General features: G+C 42.5%; 1 protein-coding gene across 2 annotated transcripts in view; it reads right to left on the minus strand.

Annotated features, from left to right (window-relative positions):
• ap2b1 (adaptor related protein complex 2 subunit beta 1) overlaps nucleotides 1–23,311 on the minus strand; it is a 290,885-nt gene that overhangs the window by 123,801 nt on the left and 143,773 nt on the right. Inside the window, exons 15-17 of one of the 2 annotated variants that reach the window (XM_078225148.1) lie at nucleotides 11,792–11,833; nucleotides 10,565–10,711; nucleotides 891–1,036 (exon numbers count right to left, since the gene is read on the minus strand). In XM_078225148.1, coding sequence (XP_078081274.1) covers nucleotides 891–1,036; nucleotides 10,565–10,711; nucleotides 11,792–11,833 — 335 coding nt within the window. The remainder of the gene's footprint in view (nucleotides 1–890; nucleotides 1,037–10,564; nucleotides 10,712–11,791; nucleotides 11,834–23,311) is intronic. The other variant, XM_078225149.1, reaches the window with a different exon arrangement.

Genomic DNA, 23,311 nt, shown 5'->3' on the forward strand with positions numbered 1-23,311 from the left:
ACTATAATTATTTCTGTACTTAAGGCAAGTTCCTTTCCAAGCTGATAGTCACCCTTAAGTTTAAGTATTATTGTCACAAGTAGGCTTACATTAACACTGCAATGAAGCTACTGTGAAAATCTCCTAATCGCCACACTGCGGCGCCTGTTCGGGTGCACTGAGGGAGAATTTAGCACAGCCAATGCATTTAACCAGCATGTCTTTCGGGATTCTGGTCCAGGACCACAACAGAAAGCTTTAGTTTGTAAGAAGCAAAGCAGATGCTTGCGATATCTTTTCATTAAAATTAAGCTCTTGATCAGAAGATAAAAGGACAAATCATCCCTGACCTTCTGAAGCATGTAGCAGTTAATAAGATAGTCCAATGAAAACTGGGTTGCCTGCATTTATTTAAGACTGATATAATATTTATAACTAAAATGGTTGGAACACGGACATTGGCAGCTAATGTGAAATTAATGTTCTTACTGGCAGGGAAGTATTACGTTTCATTTATGGCTCATTTCTTGTTAAGTTGATTTTAGTCAGGATAGAATTTGAGGGGCAGCAATTTTATCAGGACAGGATTTGGGCGCTCAATGTCCTCGACTAGGGGGTAGGGGGTCAGCTACATTCTTGATTGATATACCATGGTTTCTGATGGAAAACGTGTGGAGGAACAGTGGGTCAGGACGTAGTTAATAATACTCAACATGGAACACGACTGAATGGCCAATCTCTCGGCTCACACAAAGAATGGTGCAGTAAGCATTGTGCCTGAGGATGGCCAATGCCTAAGAAACATATCCCAGACAGTCAGAAGGCAGCAAAATAAACAAATTAAATGATTTTCCTTTTCAACAATCAAATCAACATTATTTTTAATTTACCTAATGGTGCTTGGTTCTTACCTATTCTTATTGAACTGAATGGCAAATTCAACCATGTGCTGTAAGGCCTTGTTTGTGAAGTTCATATCCATGTAAATGTGACCCTGCCTACGAGAAAAGGTGCCAGCAATTTCCAAGCCTTTGGCCTTCACTGCAGGTAACCATACCTGCAAAAGAAAGGAACGTTAGCAACTTCATTGTCCTTGTGTTATATCAATCAACCGCTTCATCAAACATGACAATGTTATAAAAATGAGTTCGAAATACTCACCAGGTCTAACAGCATCTGGGAAAAAAGAAAAAGACTTAACATTTGGAGTCAAATATCACTTCTTCAGTTCTGAAGAGACATATTCGGCTCAAAACGTTAGCTCTGTTCATCTCTCCATAAAGAGGTTATATCCAAATTGTAACATTAACCCGTCTCTCCACAGTTGCTGCCAATCTGTTGAGTTACTCCAGCTCCTTGTCTTAATTTGAAATTTCCAGCTTCTGCAGTATTTTGTTTTTATTTTAGTGACATTAGTGTTCTTCCCTATCTACCTCAAGAAAGACTTTTACCTGCTCACCTTCCCATATCAAACACCACACTATCACCTCTACTACTTTCAATCAGATCGTGCAGATAAATTTCTAAATTTGGAATACAAGTTTGGTTTAAATTTCTATTTATAATTTTGGATTGCATTTCATCCACTTTAGAACTACTAAGGCTGAACGGACTCAAACCTGGATGGCAAGACATTTCTCTCAGCTTAAAAATTGCATTCCATCTTGTGAGGCGAATATATATTAATCACATTTCCTTACTCCCATAGCAACTATCTTTATAGCTTGGTTGAGTGGGCTTTCCAATTTGTGCTAAGTTATGGGGTTGTTTCATGTTATACTTTTCCAAGTATTTGGTGATACTAGTAAGGGAACTTGCAGGTGGTGGGTTTCCATTTGCCTATTACCCTTGTTCTTCTAGGTGGCAGATGTGCCCTTCTTTAGTTTTGGACTATTTCATATCTCACCATTGTGTGACTTTCCTTAATAACTTTGGGGATGCAAACAAAATTAGTGAATTTTGCTTAAACAATCTCCCGTGCTATATTAAGTGATTTAAAGATGCGATGTTAGTGTACCTTAAGAAATGTTTTTTAAAAAATCATGTTCTCTGCAGCTATAAGTAGTTTTGGTTTCATTGCTGCTGGGCTGTCTGCTAGGAGTCTTTTTTATTGCTACTTCAGTGGCTTAAATGGGGTTTGTTTATTTTTACTCTGGGATAATTTATGGCCCTGCACTGTTAGGAGGAAGGTCATTTGTTTTGGACAGTTTTTTTCCCTAGTGAATTTAAAGTTTCATTTTCTGTTTTGGCTGGCTGCAGTTTGAGTTTTAGAAGGGACATCAAGCTGAAAAGGAGTATTTCTCTCTCTCCCTGGTTTTGAAAATTCTGCTGGTCAATTGAAAGCAAGGCTTCTTGCCTTCCTGGAGTAGCGAATATGCTGTTGGTGGCTTGATGTGGAGGGACCAGGGACTCTCCCTCGCGTTCTGGGAAGCTGTTCTGACTTCAAACTGTTCTGAGCGTATCCAGATGACTGCTAGAAGTTACAAGGCTGAGAGGTCAGGGTTTCAATTCTCCAACCAAAGGACTCAGTTCCAGTATCACATGAGCATTGGTCTTTGCCGTGTTAAACCTGTAGAAAGGGTTTTTTGTCTATAGGAAGTTTTTCTTTGATTGGAACATTTTAGATATATTTGTTAAGGGTTATATATTATCATGGTTGTTTTTTGTCTGTAATTGGTAAAAGTTATTGCTAATTTTCTTTCCATACATGTTAACTATATTGTTTGATAAAAGCTCCCTAGTGGGTCATTTGAATCATACCCGAGATGAAACACATCATGCTTATCCTAGCCAAATTCAAAGTGTAAAACTTATGATCCAGGCGGGCTTCAAAAAAACACTTTGGAGTTTCTGACCTGAATTATAACAGAAGAGAACAAACCACTTCTATTGCACTGTATGTGTTCTGAAGCTAGTGCCAACTGTAATAGGCTTATGTTCTGAATACTGATTACTGACAGGCATATTCTACATCTTTGAAAGCAACGAACCTCATTACTCTTGGGAAAATGGATAATCACAGCACCAAGGTGTGCACCTTTAACACTGAATCTGTTTTCAATGATTATTTGATGGTGAACATTGCATATTCTTTTGATTCTTTAATCTCTGGAGGGCAGTTATCACGTGTTTTCAAAATACTCAGGGATTCAATTTTTTACAAGGCGCTGGAATCTCTTTAGTACACTAAAAAGGTTATTCATGAGAACTCTTGATTAGGTTTGAAATGAAGAATAAATCAGTTACAAGTGTGCTGAAAGGTGGCACAATCTGTTAATGTCACTTTGGGGGAAAAATTCATGGTGTTCAATCATTCAAGCCGAAATATTATTTTACCATTCAAGTCTGCTATCAACACAGAATCAAAATTGAGTCCACTGCACCTGGGCTGACTCTTTCAAAGAGCTATCCAATTAATCCGGCAACCCTATACTTTCCCCATGGTCCTGCCAATACCTTCCTTTCAAATGTATACAAATTTCCTTTTTAGAAGTTATTAAATCTGCATCTACCACCCAGCAGATGAGTTCCTCCTCATGTGTGCACCTCAGAGAACTGGGAGAACAAGCCTGAGGGGAAATGGTGAGGGAGGACAACAGAGTGTCAGGAGGACACGAAGCACCACAGCAGCAGCCCCAACAGAAGTTAGGAAGAGCAGGATTGGAGAAGGAAAAACAAACTAGTAACAGAATGGATAGCGAGCTGGTCTCAAAACAGAAAGCAGTATATAGGGGTAAATGGGAGCTATTCAGAGCGGCAGGAGGCAAAAAAAAAGTCGGGTCCTGCGAGGATCACTATTGTTCACCATTTATATTAATGACTTAGATTTTAGAATCAAAGACCAAATTTCTAAATTTGAAGACTGGATGATCCCAAATTGGAGGGTGTGGCGGAGGTCACTCAATACGGGGAACTCGAACAAATTACAAAACATGAATAAACTTGCAGAATGGCCACAATTGATGATCATGTAATTCAAAAATTAATGTCAACACCAATAAATGAGTTACATTCTAGTGAAAAAAAGATAAGGATGTTGCATATTACTTGAAAATAAGAATTTAAATGGGTTAGAGAGGCAAAGGGATAAGGGAGCACAAATACACAACAGGGCCAGGGACCCGGGTTCAATTCCGGTCTTGGGTCACTGTCTGTGTGGAGTTTGCACATTCTCCTCGTGTCTGCGTGGGTTTCCTCCGGGTGCTCCGGTTTCCTCCCACAGTCCAAAGATGTGCGGGTTAGGTTGATTGGCTAGGTTAAACAAATTGCCCCATAGAGTCCTGGGATGCGTAGGTTAAAGGGATTAGCGGGTAAAATATGGAGGGGTAGGGCCTGGGTGGGATTGTGGTCGGTGCAGACTCGATGGGCCGAATGGCCTCCTTCTGCACTGTAGGGTTTCTATGATTTCTAACTTGATTATAAAACCAAACAAAACACCAGGGTTTATTTCTAGAGGTATATAATTGACAATGATAGGTCACTCAATACCGAGAACTCGAACAAATTATAAGACGACATAAATAGACTTGCAGAATGGCCATAATCGCTGATCATGTAATTGGTAAATTAATTTCAATATGTTAGGAAGTTAAAGCCCATGGAATAAAAGGGACAGTGACAGCATAGATTAAATTGGCAAAAGAGTAGTGGTAAACTGTTTTGAAGACATCCCCAGGATTTGGATCCACTGCTCTGATTTGTAGCAGTGATCTGGTCATGGATACGCAGATCATAATTTACAAATTTCAGATGGCATGAAACTCGGAAATATAGCAAACAGTGAAGAGGATAGTAACAGACATTAGGAGAAGATAGATTGATGAACTGGGCAGATGCACAGCAGGCGCAGTTTAACACAAGTGTAAAGTGATGCATTTTAGTAGGAAGAATAAGGAGAAGAAATATAAACTAAATTGTTCAATTTTGAAGAATTGCAAAGGGTGTTCATACACAGATCTTTGAAGGTGGCAGGACATGTCCAGAAGTCTGTTAAAAATCATGTGGAATCCTTGGCTTTATAAACAGAGGTATAATGTACAAAAGCAAATAAGTTATAAAGCTTTGTAAATGACTGGTTAAGCTCCAGCTGGAGAACTGTGCATTATGCTGGGCACCACGCTTAGAATCATAGAATCCTTACAGAGCAGGAGGAGGCCATTCGACCCATCGAGTCTCCACCAACAACAATCCCACCCAGGCCTTATCTCTGTAACCCCACGTATATAGCCTGCTATTCCCTGGGACAATTTAGCATAGCAAATCAACCTAACCATCACATCTTTGGAGTGTGGGAGGAAACCGGAGCACCCGGAGTAAACCCATGCAGACACAGGGAGAACGTGCAAACTCCTCACAGATGGTGACCCAAGACCGGAATTGAACCCGGGTCCCTGGCCCTGTGAGGCAGCAGTGCTAACCACTGTAACAGGGATAGGCAATTCCATTTGGCTGGTTTGGACATCGGACCCACAACCTTGGTGTTATTAGCAGAATTTGGGCTAACTGGTCACCAACATTATTTTGCATTATTGCACCAAAATTTTATTTGCACATCATTGCAATTATGGCAGTATTGCATGCTGAACTGCGCTGCATTTATATCTGTTTTGCTTGGACTGCTTCATCAGGAAGGATATCAAGGCCTTCAAGATGCTTCAGAGGTTTTCCTAGAATGGTAACCGGGATGTGAGCCGTCATTTACATGGAATGGCAACAGAATCTGGGATTGTTCTTCTTACAGTAAGGAAGGTTAAGGGGCGATTAAATAGTCATGTTCAGAACCATGAAGGGCTTTGACAGAGTAAATGAGAAACTATTTTCACTGGCAGTTGGGTCAATAATCTGCAGAAACAGACTTCAGGTAATTTTTAAAAGAATCCGTGGAAACATGAAGAGTATTACTTTTTTGTTAATTTACACAGTGTGTTATGATCTGGAATGCATTGCCTGAAAGAATGATAGAGGCAGATCAATTAGTAACTGTCAAAAAGGAAGTTGGATAAGCACAAAAGAGGAAAATTTGGTGAAGGGGCAAGAGCAGGAAAATTAAACTCTTTCAAATAGCCAGCATAGGTACAAAGGTCCGAATGGCCACCTTGTGTTGTGTCATTCTATGCTGCTGCTTTAGCATAGTTCACAGTAAACATAGTTCACTGCTAAGGGCAGGAACACTATACCATGGAATTCATATGCATTATTCTGCTGCTTTGATGGAGCCATGTGTATTCTGCTGTGCTGCCGAAAGATGAGCAAATCTAATTGCTGTCACTTCCTGAGATCAATTAGAGGCTACTTGCCCTTTAGCAGATCTGGAGCTCAATTATAGGACAGAATAAAACAAGCAAAAAAACCTCACTTTCTTCCTCTTTGAAAAAATATGTGGTGTAACAAAAGAAAAATGCGACAAAGTAAAACATTTATTTTTAACATATAGTTAGCAGACTTGTGATGCACAGTGGGTGAGACAAAGACCAAAGAACAGTACAGCACAGGAAACAGGCCCTTCGGCCCTCCAAGCCTGTGCCGCTCCTTGGTCTAACTCGACCAATCGTTTGTATCCCTCCATTCCCAGGCTGCTCCTGTGACTATCCAGGTAAGTCTTAAACGATGTCAGCGTGCCTGCCTCCACCACCCTACTTGGCAGCGCATTCCAGGCCCCCACCACCCTCTGTGTAAAAAACATCCCTCTAATATCTGAGTTATACTTCGCCCCTCTCACCTTGAGCCCGTGACCCCTCGTGAACGTCACTTCTGATCTGGGAAAAAGCTTCTCACCGTTCACCCTATCTATCCCCTTCATAATCCTGTACACCTCTATTAGATCTCCCCTCATTCTCCGTCTTTCCAAGGAGAACAACCCCAGTCTACCCAATCTCTCCTCATAGCTAAGACCCTCCATACCAGGCAACATCCTGGTAAACCTTCTCTGCACTCTCTCTAACGCCTCCACGTCCTTCTGGTAGTGCGGCGACCAGAATTGGACGCAGTACTCCAAATGTGGCCTAACCAGCGTTCTATACAGCTGCATCATCAGACTCCAGCTTTTATACTCTATACATAGTCCTATAAAGGCAAGCATACCATATGCCTTCTTCACCACCTTCTCCACCTGTGTTGCCACCTTCAAGGATTTGTGGACTTGCACACCTAGGTCCCTCTGTGTTTCTATACTCCTGATGACTCTGCCATTTATTGTATAACTCCTCCCTACATTATTTCTTCCAAAATGCATCACTTCGCATTTATCCAGATTAAACTCCATCTGCCACCTCTCCGCCCAATTTTCCAGCCTATCTATATCCTGCTGCATTGCCCGACAATGCTCTTCGCTATCCGCAAGTCCAGCCATCTTCGTGTCATCCGCAAACTTGCTGATTACACCAGTTACACCTTCTTCCAAATCATTTATATATATCACAAATAGCAGAGGTCCCAGTACAGAGCCCTGCGGAACATCACTGGTCACAGACCTCCAGCCGGAAAAAGACCCTTCGACCACTACCCTCTGTCTCCTATGGCCAAGCCAGTTCTCCACCCATCTAGCCACTTCTCCTTGTATCCCATGAGCCTTAACCTTCTTAACCAACCTGCCATGTGGGACTTTGTCAAATGCCTTACTGAAATCCATATAGACGACATCCACGGCCCTTCCATCATCAACCGCTTTTGTCACTTCCTCAAAAAACTCCACCAAATTTGTACGGCATGATCTCCCTCTTACAAAACCATGCTGTCTGTCACTAATGAGATTGTTCCGTTCTAAATGCACATACATCCTGTCTCTAAGAATCCACTCCAACAACTTCCCTACCACGGACGTCAAGCTCACCGACCTATAATTTCCTGGGTTATCCCTGCTACCCTTCTTAAACAACGGGACCACATTCGCTATCCTCCAATCCTCAGGGACCTCACCCGTGTCCAAAGAAGCGACAAAGATTTCCGTCAGAGGCCCAGCAATTTCATCTCTCGTCTCCCTGAGCAGTCGAGGATAGATGCCATCAGGCCCTGGGGCTTTCTCAGTTTTAATGTTCCCTAAAAAACCTAACACTTCCTCTCTTGTAATGGAGATTTTCTCTAACGGGTCAACACCTCCCTCCGAGACACTCCCGGTTAACACGCCCCTCTCCTTCGTGAATACCGATGCAAAGTATTCATTTAGGATCTTCCCTATTCCCTTGGGTTCTAAGCATAATTCCCCTCCTTTGTCCCTGAGAGGTCCGATTTTCTCCCTGACAACTCTTTTGTTCCTAACGTATGAATAGAATGCCTTAGGATTCTCCTTAATCCTGCCTGCCAAGAACATCTCGTGACCTCTTTTTGCCCTTCTAACTCCCCGTTTGAGTTCTTTCCTACTCTCTCTGTATTCCTCCAGAGCTCCATCTGTTTTCTGTTGCCTGGACTTAACGTACGCCTCCCTTTTCATTTTAATCAGATCCTCAATTTCCCTGGTTATCCACGGCTCTCGAATTCTACCTTTCCTATCTTTCCTTTTTACAGGCACATGCTTATCCTGCAGCCTTATCAATAGTTCCTTAAAAGACTCCCACATGCCAGACGCGGACTTATCCTCGAACATCCTCTCCCAATCAACATCCACCAATTCCTGCCTAATCCGGCTATAGTTAGCTTTCCCCCAATTTAGCACCCTGCCCGTAGGACAGCACTCATCCTTGTCCATTACTATCCTATTTGCCACATGTTCCCCTACCGAAACTTTGACGACCTGACCGGGCTCATTTCCCAGAACTAGGTCCAGTATAGCCCCCTCTCTAGTCGGGCTATCTACATACTGTTCCAAAGAACCTTCCAGTACGCATTTTACAAATTCCTCCCCGTCCGGACCCCCAGCTCTAAGCACTTTCCAGTCTGTGCAGGGAAATTAAAGTCCCCCACTACAACAACCCTATTTTTTCTGCACCTATCCAGAATCTCCTGACATATCCTTTCCTCCACTTCCCGTGGGCTGTTGGGTGGTCTGTAGTACACCCCCAGCATAGTGACTGCACCCTTCCTGTTTCTGAGTTCCACCCACAGCGACTCAGTACATGACCCCTCTAAGTTGTCTACCCTCTGCACCGCGGTAATATGCTCCTTAACTAATATCGCTACTCCCCCACCTTTTTTAGCCCCTCCTCTGTCTCGCCTAAAACACTTATACCCCGGAATATTCAGCTGCCAGTCTTGTCCTTCTTTTAACCAAGTTTCCGTCACCGCAACCACATCCAAATTCCGCATAAGCATTAAGGCCCTAAGTTCGTCTGTTTTACCCGTTACGCTCCTCGCATTGAAGCAGATGCACTCCAGACCTCCAGGCCCACTCAGGTCATCCTCCTCCAGAGTGCTCCTCTTCTTAGCTAGCCTTGCCCTGGCCCCCAGCTCAACCCCAGCCTCGGTATTTACTGACCTACTGTTTTGTTCCCCACCCCCCTGCCACACTAGTTTAAATCCTGCCGAAACACTCTAGCAAAACTCCCAGCCAGGATATTTGCTCCCTTCCAGTTAAGGTGTAACCCATCCTTTCTGTACAGTTGCCATCCTGACTTGAAGATTTCCCAGTTATCTATGAATTCAAAACCCTCCCTCTTGCACCAGTCCTTTAGCCACGCGTTCAACTGTAGAATCTCCCTGTTCCGAGCCTCACTTGCACTAGACACCGGGAGCAGTCCAGAGATTGCTACCCTGGAGGCCTTACTTTTTAGCCTAGCACCCAACTCCCTGAATTTCTCTCGTATGACCCCCCTGCTCTTCCTACCTACATCATTTTCACCAATGTGTATAATCACATCCGTTTGACTACCTTCCTTTTTAAATATGCACAGTGGTTAGCACCGCTGCCTCACAGCGCCAGGGATCTGGGTTCGATTCCCAACTTGGGTCACTGTCTGTGTGGAGTTTGCACATTCTCCCCGTGTCTACATGGGTTTCCTCTGGGTGCTCCAGTTTCCTCCCACAGTCCAAAAAATGTGCTGGTTAGGTGGATTGGCCATACTAAATTCTCCCTCAGTGTACCCAAACAGCCATCGGAGCGTGGCGACTAAGGATTTTCACAGTAACATCATTGCAGTGTTAATGTAAGCCTGCTTGTGACTAATAAAAGTAAGCTTTAAACCTTACTTATTTTTTTAATATGATCCCTAATATTAATCAGAAGCCTTGGTTATGGCTATTAGAGGTAGGGAATTATTGGGAGACATTGGTTAATTCGGGGTCAAACAGGTTTTAAAAAAACACGGGGTGCAACATTGAACAAATAGTCCCGCAAAAGCAATGAGAGAAAAAGGATTAAATGATACACTGTCCTGGCGGCATAATACCATGGAAACATATGAATGGAAGGTGCAGTTTCAAGCAAGTCTGCATTTAATAGCAGAGGCTTTCTGTAACTTTCCAGGCAACAGCAGCTATTGCATGAATGAAGATACATAGTTTAACAGAAAATAATTCACTCAGAATGGTTTCCAGATAGTTAGGGAGCTAATTATCTCCCAAAATGCAAGGTTCTTCATCAATCTTTACCAACCCATAAAGTTGAAAACAGTGCCACTTTTGTTTTGTGTCATTAAGATCAGTAATCGACACTTACAGCTTTTGGAGCCACATAGCCTCCAGCTGCCATTCCAATTCCAGTTGAGAGTTCAAACAGATCACTCAGGCCACTGCTCGACACAGCAGGGGTTGGTGATGGGCCAAATGTAGCAGGCACAGATGAAGGTATAAAGCTTTGACCAACCTGCAACAAAAATACATTTTAACGCATGAACATTTAATATGAGAACATTTCTGTATAAAGCAAACTGAGTACCAATATTCAATTGCTTCAAATGATCCATTTGACTCGGAAAGGAACAGAGCAGGTTATTTGGATGGCTACATTTTTAGATGGACGTTTTATTTGCACATCATTGCATTTATGGCAGTATTTCATGCTAAACTGCATTTGTAGCTGTTTTGCTTGGATTGCATCAGATTGTATCTATGAACACTGTCTTCATTCAGCAGCGATGACTGTAAATAAGGCTTTGGTGAATGTGATTTAGCGATATTTTAAGTGGTATTAACATTGTTTAAAATTGATTGAGGATCTTGTAAAGCAAGAGTGCAACATCATGATTTCAAATTGGCAGCTGATATCCATAAAAGTCTAGCACATTACTCCTCTCCACAGTACATTACACTACATTTACTCACTCCTAACCTTTGTTAATTCCATATAAAGCCAAAACTAAACACAATAGTTTAGACACACTAAACACAACTGATGATGGGGGTTAGATGAAAAGCAGTGGGAAGGGATTAGGTGGAGTATAAACACTAACATGGACCAGTTGGGGCAAATGGCCGGTTCCTGCACTGCACATTCATGTAATATGAATAAGACTGATTATTTAATTAAATTGATTCCCTTCCCTTTGTTTGAGTCTTGCCATACCATGTCCCATCCCAAGGGGGTGAACAGGTTATGAGTAAGTCAACACCAACTGCTCAGATGTGCACAAAGAAAGAGTACCTGATAGATTATCACTCCTGATTACTATCCAGTCACCCCTGTTGAATGATGCATGCAACACCAGGTGACAAAGGGTTAGACTCCACTGTGATAACACCCGTAGTGATTAGCCAGTCAATACTAAGCGACGGGATCAGACATTAAGACTGGAAACTTGGGTAAATAACTGGTCAACGGGGTGGAGAAGCTCAGAATCAAACTGCAGCAAAAGTCAGCAAATTCAAGAGGGAAAAATCTAAGAACAAATCAAACCCCCATAAACTTTAATTGTGATATATTTGTGACTTTAGGAGAAAAACTCACCGCTGGACTCCCACCAGTAGGCCCGCCAAGATCTCCCCCAAGCTGAAAGATATAGAATACAGAGTCAGAGTCAATGAAGCAGAGAGCAAAAAATAGATAGCTAGAGGGCAATAGCCAGACAGACAGCCAGCGGGCAATAGCCAGACAGTCAGCCAGCGGGCAATAGCCACACAGACAGACAGCGGGCAATAGCCAGACAGACAGCCAGCGGGCAATAGCCAGACAGACAGCCAGCCAGCGGGCAATAGCCAGACAGACAGCCAGCGGGCAATAGCCAGACAGACAGCCAGCCAGCGGGCAATAGCCAGACAGACAGCCAGCGGGCAATAGCCAGACAGACAGCCAGCGGGCAATAGCCAGACAGACAGCCAGCGGGCAATAGCCAGACAGACAGACAGCGGGCAATAGCCAGACAGACAGCCAGCGGGCAATAGCCAGACAGACAGCCAGCGGGCAATAGCCAGACAGACAGCCAGCGGGCAGTAGCCAGACAGTCAGCCAGCGGGCAATAGCCAGACAGACAGCCAGCGGGCAATAGCCAGACAGACAGCCAGCGGGCAATAGCCAGACAGACAGACAGCGGGCAATAGCCACACAGACAGACAGCGGGCAATAGCCACACAGACAGACAGCGGGCAATAGCCAGACAGGCAGCCAGCGGGCAATAGCCAGACAGACAGCCAGCGGGCAATAGCCAGACAGACAGCCAGCGGCCAATAGCCAGACAGACAGCCAGCGGCCAATAGCCAGACAGACAGCCAGCGGGCAATAGCCAGACAGACAGCCAGCGGGCAATAGCCAGACAGACAGCCAGCGGGCAATAGCTAGACAGCCAGTCAGCAGGCAATAGCCAGACAGACAGCCAGCGGGCAATAGCCAGACAGACAGCCAACCAGAGGGCACTGGACGGACAGCCAGCCAGAGGTTGCTAGACAGACAGCCAACCAGCCAAAGGGCATTAGACAGACAGCCAGTTAGCAGAGGGCATTAGACAGACAGCCAGCCAGAGGGCAATAGACAGACAAGACAGCCAGAGGGCAATATACAGACAGCCAGAAGGCACAGGCAGCCAGCCAGAGGTGAAGGGAGAAATGCATTTATGAGGTAATTAATAAAATGTTAACTTCTACTCGCTCATCAATTCCAATTTATTCAAACCAATCTTGCAGAGAATAATGAAAATTTATTTCAGATTAAAGCGAGTTTTCACTCATTTAATATAAGCAGTTTCTGACTGGTTCATGGGGAGAATTTTCGGTCACAAACAATTTAGTTCAGTCTCACAGGCAAGTCAAGCATTTGGTCAATGATAGCCAGGCAGGAAATAATTGAAAGAGGAAAGAGGCGGTGAGCAATCCTTAGATTCCAGCTCTATTCACTCCCAGCAAACCAGGCAATGGAACTGAACAGAACTATTAAGACAATTAGTCGTTCAGTGGAAATGAACAACAGAACCAAAAGATTTCAAAAAGCTCAATGTTCATTGAATTCAATGGATCAAGAGTGCGCGCTCACGTTATAAATGTTGACAAAGTGTTGCACTGGAAGTCTCTGCTGCAATCAATTCCTCTACAAGTCTCTCATCAAGTCATTGAAAATTGCTAACAGTATGTCTGCGCCAAAATTCCAAAGTGACAAGCTTCATATATGAAAATAAAACCGAATTTAAATTTCAAGGAAGTGAGCCAATAAAATCGCACATTCATATGCAATTCCATCATTACACCTGAAATCTGTAGGATATTTATATTTTTCAGAATGCTCAGCACAACAGGAATTGCACTGTTTGTTCAGGTGCAAGTGCATCCAAACAAGACAACCCATTCATTACCTGTTGTTTGTGAACTGCTCATGAAGAATCCCAGTCGATTCCATTAAGGTTCACTGATATAGCATGGAGAGATGCTGACCCATACAGGAAAAGGCTTCTCAATCTGTTTTATGTTACTCGGCTCAATTACTCCAATGCTCTCCTAGCTGGCTTACCATCTTCCAACCTCTAAATGTCAGCTCACCCAAAACTCTTAGCTTAACCTATCCTGAGTCCAATTCACCCACTAACCTATACTGGCTCTCAGTCCAGCAGTGCCTTGATATTAAAATTCTCATTTTTGTGTTCAAAGCCCTACATTACCTGACTCTTTCCTGTCCCTGCAATTCATTCCAGTCCTCCAACCCTCTGAAAACATCATGTTCCTCCCTTTCTGGTCTCCTGTGCATCCAATCATTGGCAGCAATGTTTTCAGCTGGCTGGGTGGATCCTAAACTGTGGAATTCCTTCCTGAAACCTCACCCGTTTCTCTTATTGTTTAAGACACTCTTAAATCCAGCCTCTTTGACTAGGCTTTTGATAACCAGTCCTAATAACTCAATATGTCGCTCAGCATCTGACAATACTCCTCTGTTTTGCTATTTTAAGGGCAGTAATTTGAAATTTCTGATGCTACTGAATATCCCAAATGAATGTCAGGAATGCCCAATTTGGCTGATGTTGTTGTGAGTGGTGTTAGATTTAACCTCTGCATGAGCAAAAGTTTAAATTAGTCCATGTTTCCCACCTCACTGGCCACTATTCAGGGACACCTATTGGAAAGTGTGTCGAATGTGAAGGTAGAATCTGATTTAGCTGTGATGCCCTTCATAACCGAGTTGCTTAGTGACAACCACTACCTCAAATCAATCTCTAGAACAACTGCTTTGGCAAGATTGAAGAGGGATACGGGTACAGTATCCGTCTGGTACTGTGCGCTCACAGACACCTGCACCAAAATTGCAACATGACACACTTCATGTATGAAAATAATCCCAAATTTAATCTCTAAGAAAATGAGCCAATGAAATCGGACATCATGTAAAATTGCTCCATTGCTTCTGAAGTCTGCAGAATATTTACATTTCCTAGGATGTTCAGCAGGGGATTTTCTCAGCAACTTCATTGCAGTGTTAATGTAGGCCTACTTGTGGCTAATAAATAAACTTCAACAGCAGGAAGGAAGTTGTATTGTTTGCTTAGGCACAAATGTATCCCAATGGAAGACTACCTGTGACCAGTCATTTGTGAGCTGCTTCATAAGAATCCCAGTAGGTCCCATAAAGGCTCAGTGGATACAGTGTACAGTGTGTAGAGGTGCTGAGTCATATAGGAACAGACTTCGCAATCTGTTTTCCATCACTAGGCTCGATTATTCCCACTGTATTCACTTCCAGCAAACCAGACAACGGAACTGAACAGAAACATTAAGACAATTATAGTCATTCAGGGGAAATGAACAACAACTAGGTAAGGTCTAAATCTAATTAATTGAATTCAATGGATTGGCTGTATGTGCTCACTTATTAACTGCTGACACACAGTGCGCTGGAAGCTATTGTAACTTAGCATCTTCAGGAGTAGAAGGGACAAAATTAGAAGAACAAAATTGAAGACCAAACAAGCTCAACAAAAGACGACATGCTGCACAAGCAATGAAAATAGAAAAATGCAGCAATTATCTGGTTGTCATTAATAGTATTAAACATGCAGAAGGAGATGCCTCATGAGCACCCATTGTCAGTGCATTAATTCCTTTAGTTTTTCCAATGGATGGAAATCCAACTGATTCTGAAGTGAAAGTCTGTTCAATGGGAACTCATAGAATTTATAGTACAAAAAGGCCATTAAACTGGTCCATGTTGGTGTTTCTGCTGCACACAAACCTCTTCTTACCTCGCCTCATCTAGCCCTATCGGCATACCCCTCTATTTCTTTCACCCTTGTGTTTATTTAACTTCCCCTTAAGTTCACAAAGGTTTACTTCACTTTGTCTTACTGTCTGGTGAGTCCATGACCTCCAGAATAAAACTGTATTCACACTGCAACTGCGACGTTAGTCCAAAGCTAAGTGAAACTGCTATGGTGATGGTGCAAGTCTAAATGCACCTTAACAGAGATGTTTGCAATAACAGAGACACAATGAGCCCACAATTGAGGGGAAAAAAAGAATTTGCTTGTTTTCTGTACTCAATAATCTAATGAAACCGCAAATACAACGTGAATGATCTAGATTTTGTCCACACATTGTCAGAGAAAAACAGGCATTGTTAAAAATGAATTTTGGACACAGTGTCACTATTGATGATTTATGTCTAGTCTACATTACAAATGTCTAAAATAGCAAATACAGATACTATCTCAAAACCAGCAATCTAAGGTTGTGCCGGATTTCAGATTGGGCGGTTCAGGTGGGGTCAAGGGTTGCTCAGCGCAGCATTTCAATGCAACACCAAGTCGAATTGCCCAAGTAAGCCTTTTTTTTATTTTGCTCAATTAAAATTCACGCATGGCACATGCTAAAAATGTCCAGTTTTCAGACAGCCAGAATTGAGACACTGTACTGTAATTAATTTCCCTACTCTGGTCATTAGATAGGAAGCAGGGATGTAGGGAAATGATACAAGGTCATATCTGGCCAAAAGTGATTCAAACTACATAGGATCATAGGAACATAGGAGTTAGAAGGGGGAGTAGGCAATTTAGCCCTTCAAGCCTACTCCGCCATTCTATATGATCAAAGCTGATCTCCATCTCATCCTAACTCTACTTCCCAGGCTTTTCCCCATACACCTTTATCCCACTTTTGATCAAATATTTATCTATCTCTATTTTGAATCCATTGATTGATTCTGCATCCACTGCACTCTGGGGCAGTGAGTTCCACAGATTCACAACCCTCTGTGAGAAATAACTTCTTACCTCTGTCTTGAACCTCCCCCATCTCACTCTACCAACTATGACCTCTTGTCCTGGACTGTTCTAGAAGGGGTGACATTTGGTTAACATTTACTTTATCAATTCCACTGAATATTTTATATAACTCAATCAAATCCCCCCTCATTCTTCTGGACTCCAGCAAGTAGAAGCCCAAGCTACTCATATGGTTCCAATCAATTCATTGGATAAACAGAATTGAAAGGCCATCCATCAGGGACAAAGATGACAACAAAATTTATCACATTGCAATACCACCCTTTCCTGACACTTTGATCTACACAGTAAGGTTTCAAAAATCAGATATGGGACACATTTCACGAGGGGTGGACTTGTTCCACACATTACAACTGTACAGCTCAGCAACAGTGAAACTCAGTGACACTCAACTCGCATGCAGTGTTGCATAATTCTCCACAACCAATTCAATAACAGATAACTATAGACGCTTTTAACTGGGAGTACAGCGATAAAAGTTCTAGTGGCATTAAACCACATGTAGCTATATACTTTTAAAGCAGTAGAATGATCCAAGATGCTTAACAGGGGTGATATAAGGAGATAGTAGGGCAGTTAAGATTGGACAAGGGTTGGCTTTACAAAGGGTTAAAGGAGGAATGATGTAGAAGACAGCTTTGAAAGAAGATACTACAGTTATGAAGCACAACAGCATAGCTGCCAATGGTGGAACCGTGAACATTGTGGATACACAAGCAGTCAGAAATGTTGGGGTAGAGATCTTGGGTTAGCGTAGGACAGGTTACAGAGATTCAAGAGGTGGGACCATCAAAGGATTTGAAAACAATGAGAATTTAAAAAAATCAAGGTGGGGTCAGAGAGCACAGTTGTGATGTATGAATAGGACTTGATGTAAGTTATGACATGGCCAGAGATTTGGTTCAGCAAGTTTATAAAAGTGGGGCAGCAAGAACAGAACCTCCGGGGAAGAATGTCTCCAGTGGCAAGAGTGTGGAAGTGGAAAGAGAAGTCAGGGCAAATGATTCTCTGGCCAAGGCAAAGTAGATAAGTGTGGAAGCAGACAAGGGCGCTAACACTCAGCTGGGTGACAGGAGAGAGGTTTTAGAGGAAGATGTTATGATCAAACATGTAAAAAACTGCAAACAAGTCAGGAAGCACGAGGAGAGTCACAGTCACAGCCAGATAGGATCATATTTCACTACTCTGATACGGGATATTCTAGTGCTGCAGTAGGGCAGAAAGGTTACTGGAGCATTCAAACTGCTCAGAGAAAATGGACATGGGTTTAGGTGGTAACAAGAACTTCGGAGAGAAAAGAGACTTGGAGTTGGGGCAATGACAGTGGGGTAAAGAATGGGTTTCTTGAGGGTGGGATTGTTTACATTATTTAAGATCCATTGACCTCTACCCAATCTAGACCTGCACCTTTCAAGTAATAAGTGACTTCCGTATTCTTCATACCAAAATGTACTACCTTGCATTTATCGATGTTGAACTTTATTTGTCTCCTGTAACATGTTGCAGTCCTCCGGACTGTTGACTCTCTTACCCAATTTAGTGTCATCCTCAAACTTGGAAATTGACTTTTGAATTGCAAACTCCAAATCATTCATGTAAATTGTGAATAGCAGTGGTCTTAGGACTGACCCTGTGGAATATCACTTCCAACCTACCATCACTCTGAATAACTGCCTTTTATTATCCAACTCTCTTTCTCTCAAAGCCAGCAGTTCACTTTGTTAAGACTATGAGCCAACAGGAGGTTGGTTTGGTGGTAATGGAAGATGGGTCTCAAGGCCAAAATGAACAGAGTATGAATAAAGATGGGGGAAATCTGATGTTGTGATCTGGGGAAGAGAAAAGCAAGAAAATTGAGTACTGGGGTACACTGGTCACCATTACTGAGACTTGCTTTATACCACTGAATCCCTAGTGCAGAAGGAGACCATTCAGCTTATGGAGTCTGCACTGACTTTCCAAAAGAGCATCTTACCCAGGCTCACCTCCGACCCTATCCCTGTAATCCCACGCATTCACCCAACATATCCTTGGACACTATGAGGCAATTTAGCATGGCCAATCCACCTAACCTTCACATTATTGGACTGTGGGAGGAAACCGGCGCACCCAGGGGAAACCCACGCAGACACGGGGAGGAAGTGCAAACTCCACACAGTCACCCAAGGCTGGAATTGAACAGGGGTCCCTGGGACTGTGAGGTAGCAGTGCTAACCACTGTGCCACCATCATTTCTGTAGAAATGAAAAGGCAAGGGTTGTGCAGAATCAATCATGATGCAGCAACATTGTGGCTAAGTTGGAGGTCACCATAAGATTGAGGCAAGAAATAGATTTCAGCCAAGGGCTGTAAATTACTGACCACGATCCCTTTGAGTAGCAAAATAAAGTGGGAAGATCAGTTGGACCATCACAAGCTCAGCAGGTGACAACAGGGGGGGGGGGGGGGGGGAAGGGGCAGTAGACAAAATTAATCTTAAAACCAGTCACAGCAGCTGACACTGAGTGTGACAACATAGTTTTAATGCTCAGAATGCAACTGGATGCTCTCAGGAAGAGTCAGGAGTTCTTGTACCTTACTTTTCAAAATATGAAACACTCTGTAAACTAGGAGACATAGATTCCCTACAGTGCATTCAGCCATCGAGCCTACACTGACAACAATGCCACCCAGGCCCCAATCCCTGTAACCCCACGCATTTCCCTCACTAAAGCCCCTGCCAATAGCATGGCCAATCAACCTAATCTGCACATCTTTGGACCGTGGGAGGAAACTGGAGCACCCGGGAGGAAACCCACACAGATACAGGGAGAACGTGCAAACTCCACACAGTCACCGGAGGCGGTGTGCCACCCTATGTATAACAACAGTAACAGACTCATTCAGATTTCAGAATACTTTTACTGCATATGGATACAAATGCACTTGTTTGTACAATTAGAACAAGCAGAGTTTTATAAGGAAGATATCAATATATGGGCTTCATCTGTTGCACTCAGGAAATGCAATCATATCCACCAACTTGGGGCACTCCCAAATTCATCAAAAAATGACTAGCTTACACTTCCATTTGGCTATTGTATTTATATAGCGCAAGCTGCTATTTACTGCAGCTTAAGGAACTGAGAATAAACTTCAGAGCTTCCATCAGTAATACCCTTATTGATGCTGTATGAAAAGTCAAAGGTCAAATGTGAACAAGCAGTACACAGCACTTACTACATTAGGGCTCAGGAGATATCATGTCAAGTTTTATATTGATGTCTAGATGACAGAGATCCCACAGATACGTATGCTGCTCTACATTCCTCCGAACTACAGCCAGTCAAGCGCATCTCACTACATCAAAAATGCTCCAATAAATTTACATGGATTAAAATCAGCTTCATTGATTAGATTGAGAAAGACTGATTCCCATATTTTTTTCGATGAATCTGAATGGAACCAGACCCTCTTTGCCTTGCTACCTTTCAGTGGGTAACAGTTTGCTTTGACTGCTCCACCACCCGACCCTACTGCACTTCAATTAAAATACAAGACAATCTTCCACATCACTATGCAGCTGACATGACAAAGCTTGGACACAGAGCTATTAGAAAATGATAAAATAGCAGTGGAGACCAGGGAAATGTGCTGATACATACAGCAACGCCTAGTTCGCAATACTGCTGGCACAGTAAAGTGCAGGGCTACATCAGCAGACCTATTCTTAAATACTTCCTGAATATCATTTGAATGCAGCAAGAATCAAATGTCAGATAACCTTGAAAATGATGGCATCCCTTGTAGCACCTCTCAATATCACTCATGCGTGAGTGTAATTGAGAATGAAAAAGATAATTGTTTGGGAGTGGTGGGGGGGGGGGGGGGTGGAGAGAGAGAGAAGAGGATGAGGGGAAAGCGGAAACAGACAAAAGGAGGTGAAGGAGAGGGGAAATGATTGAAGAGGGTTGGAGGGGAAAGTAATACATCAACTTGGGCTGCATGCAAAGTCAGGTGCCAGAGATGAAAAAATGTTGATCTAACCCATCAGCTACATTTATAACTCATTAAAATAATTATTTGCAGCATAATTTAAATGCAAAATAGGAGCGTCTTATCAAGGTTCATATCCCTTCAATTTCCCTCGAATTACTGTGCTCAAAGGCTGATCTGCGGGGAAATGTTCCCTGAATATAGTGAGAAATTTATGTATAAGCAGCATTACACAGATACTCATGTTTTTCAATTCAAACAATCTAGAATGTGGTACACTAAAACGTATTACTACTTTGTTAGGCAATGGTGAGATTAACCATGAAAATGGGGCTATACAATTAACAGTTAAGCTTTCCTTTAATCTTGAGGGTGAAACTTCCCTCATAACTTCTCAAAATATCCATACTATATAAAATACGGAATGGAAACCACATAGGGAACATGCAGCATACTGCATTCTGGATGGCTATGAAGAGGCAATGAAATATTCTAATGGGTTCAACATGCAGTCTGCACCAGGTTGGCCAGTCTCAGCGAGACCTGCAGTATTGTTGGAACTGCGACTGCTGTCAATGTCCACTGAAGCTGGAGACAGAACAAAACAAACCTGGGTTCCCAATCTTGAACCTTATCCACTGACCTGTTTGACATTTGTAGATATTGAACAAGAGCAAGAGAGGAACAAATGGGCTAAATTATGAGGTTGGGTTCCAGAGATTAGTGCTCCCAGAGAAGATATAGAAGATTAAGGGGTGATGTAATGGAGAAGTACCAGAGGGTTGATAGGCAAAAACTGGTCCTTCTGGTGGAGGAGTCCAGAACAGGCAATCATCACCTTAAAACACTAGAGCTGGACTGCTATTAGGACGCACTACTATATGCAAAGGGTGGTGAGAATTGGGCACTCTTATCCCAGAATGTTATTGAGGCTGAGGGTTAATTGAAATTTTAAACACTATAATTGATAGATTTTTGTTCGGCAAAAGGTACAAGGGTTACAGAACCTAGTCGGGTAAATGGAGTTAAGGTACAGCTCAGCCATATTCTTGTTGAATGGAGGAATTCGCTCAAGGGCTGATTAGAATAGGCTAAGAGGCTCCATAAAACGATGCCTTGATAACGCATTACTGACATTTGGATATCAGGGCAATCAATCAGAATCACACTGCAGCATGAATCCTTGAGAACAATATGCAAATTAGAAAAATCTGAATGGGCTCAAAATGACTAAAGAGACTGGTACAGCTTTGCTGAGGTAATGAATGGCGACAGAGGTGGAAAGAAAGCACTGATGTAACAGACTGAAGTGCATTACCCGTTCTGCGTCTCCCATCTCAATTCATAGAAGTAATATGTTAGTTATGAGCAAGGAAGGAACAGAGGAAAGGAGAAAAAAAAAGCAATGTTAGAGCCATAAGACAAAGAAAGCGACAATGCATTTTACCAAATCTCTAAGTAGGAAGTGAAACATTAAAGCTGCAATACACAAATAATCCAAGCAACTACAGTAATACACAAAGCTCTGACAATAAGCAGGTTATAGGGCTTAAATCAAACACTGTTCTGTACATTTTTAAAAATTATCTTGGCCATCAAAAATAGACTCCCAACCAGGTTAAAGTCCAACAAGTTTATTTGCTCCTTCATCAGGTGAGTGTGAGTCACTCACCCTGATGAAGGAGCAGCGCTCCAAAAGCTCATGATTCCAAATAAACCTGTTGGACTATAACCTGGTGTTGTGAGACTTCTTACTGTATCCATCCCAGTCCAACGCCGGCATCTCCACATCATCAAAAATAGAAATGCCTCATGTCTGATTTGAAGAACTTTCAATTCACACAACGGACATGGTTTCCATCTGTCTTGTGATGAACACACTGTTAAGGGTATTCTGATTGAGTGTCTTTCTCTGTAAGTCACAGATAACTTTGGATGAAGGAGACCAGTTTTAATTCATTCTCCAAGAACCCCTTCATCTGCCATTAGTTCAGTGGCTTGGCCTCAATTACATGTCCCTCCCAGCTGCTAGCCAGTCTGTAGAATAAAAACTTCCCAAACTTGTTCTAAACTGGCCCTTTATACCACAAAATCGGTTTGCCCTTTCCGCACCCCTTCTATATCCGAAAGTAATAAATCTCCATCAGGTCGTTCTGATGCAACACTTGTCAATCAAAATGGACCCAGTCTATCAAATGGTTTCTCATAGCCACAGAATCGATGGAACCATGGACTACAATCTCCAAAAGCATCATGAAGAGTCACAGTAAATCACTAACCCCACGTAACACAAATCTAATGTTGGCCATTATGCACCAATAAGCCTAATTGTAGAGCATGGAAGCAACAGAATACATGTCCCAGAACACAAGTAAAAATCACAGAATACCACGGAATAGCAACCGATGCCGATTTCCTTTAGTAACTTTACACCAATTGTCCTACTCATTGCTCGCTCCCTAATAGCTGCAATTAGCTTTCCTCCGCACAACAGATCTCTAGAGCCTAAAGGCTACATAAACTCTGTAGCCTGACTGGAGCATTGTAAATTTCTGGGGACTTGAATTCAACTAAACTACCAAAGCAATGTTCACTTATCACTAATCACAGTCACCAGAACTCTTTCAGCTTTCCTAGTCAGTTCCATCTCACTCAAGAAGATTGAATATATTTCATTATTTACATTAAATATAATTTACACTGTCTGGTGTGAAAAAATACTTCCTCAATACATTCCAAATTAAGTTTAAAGTTTATTTATTAGTGTCACAAGTAGGCTTACTTTAACAATGCCATAAAGT

Source organism: Mustelus asterias, chromosome 12, assembly GCF_964213995.1.
Source record: "Mustelus asterias chromosome 12, sMusAst1.hap1.1, whole genome shotgun sequence".
NCBI classification, from domain to species: domain Eukaryota; kingdom Metazoa; phylum Chordata; class Chondrichthyes; order Carcharhiniformes; family Triakidae; genus Mustelus; species Mustelus asterias.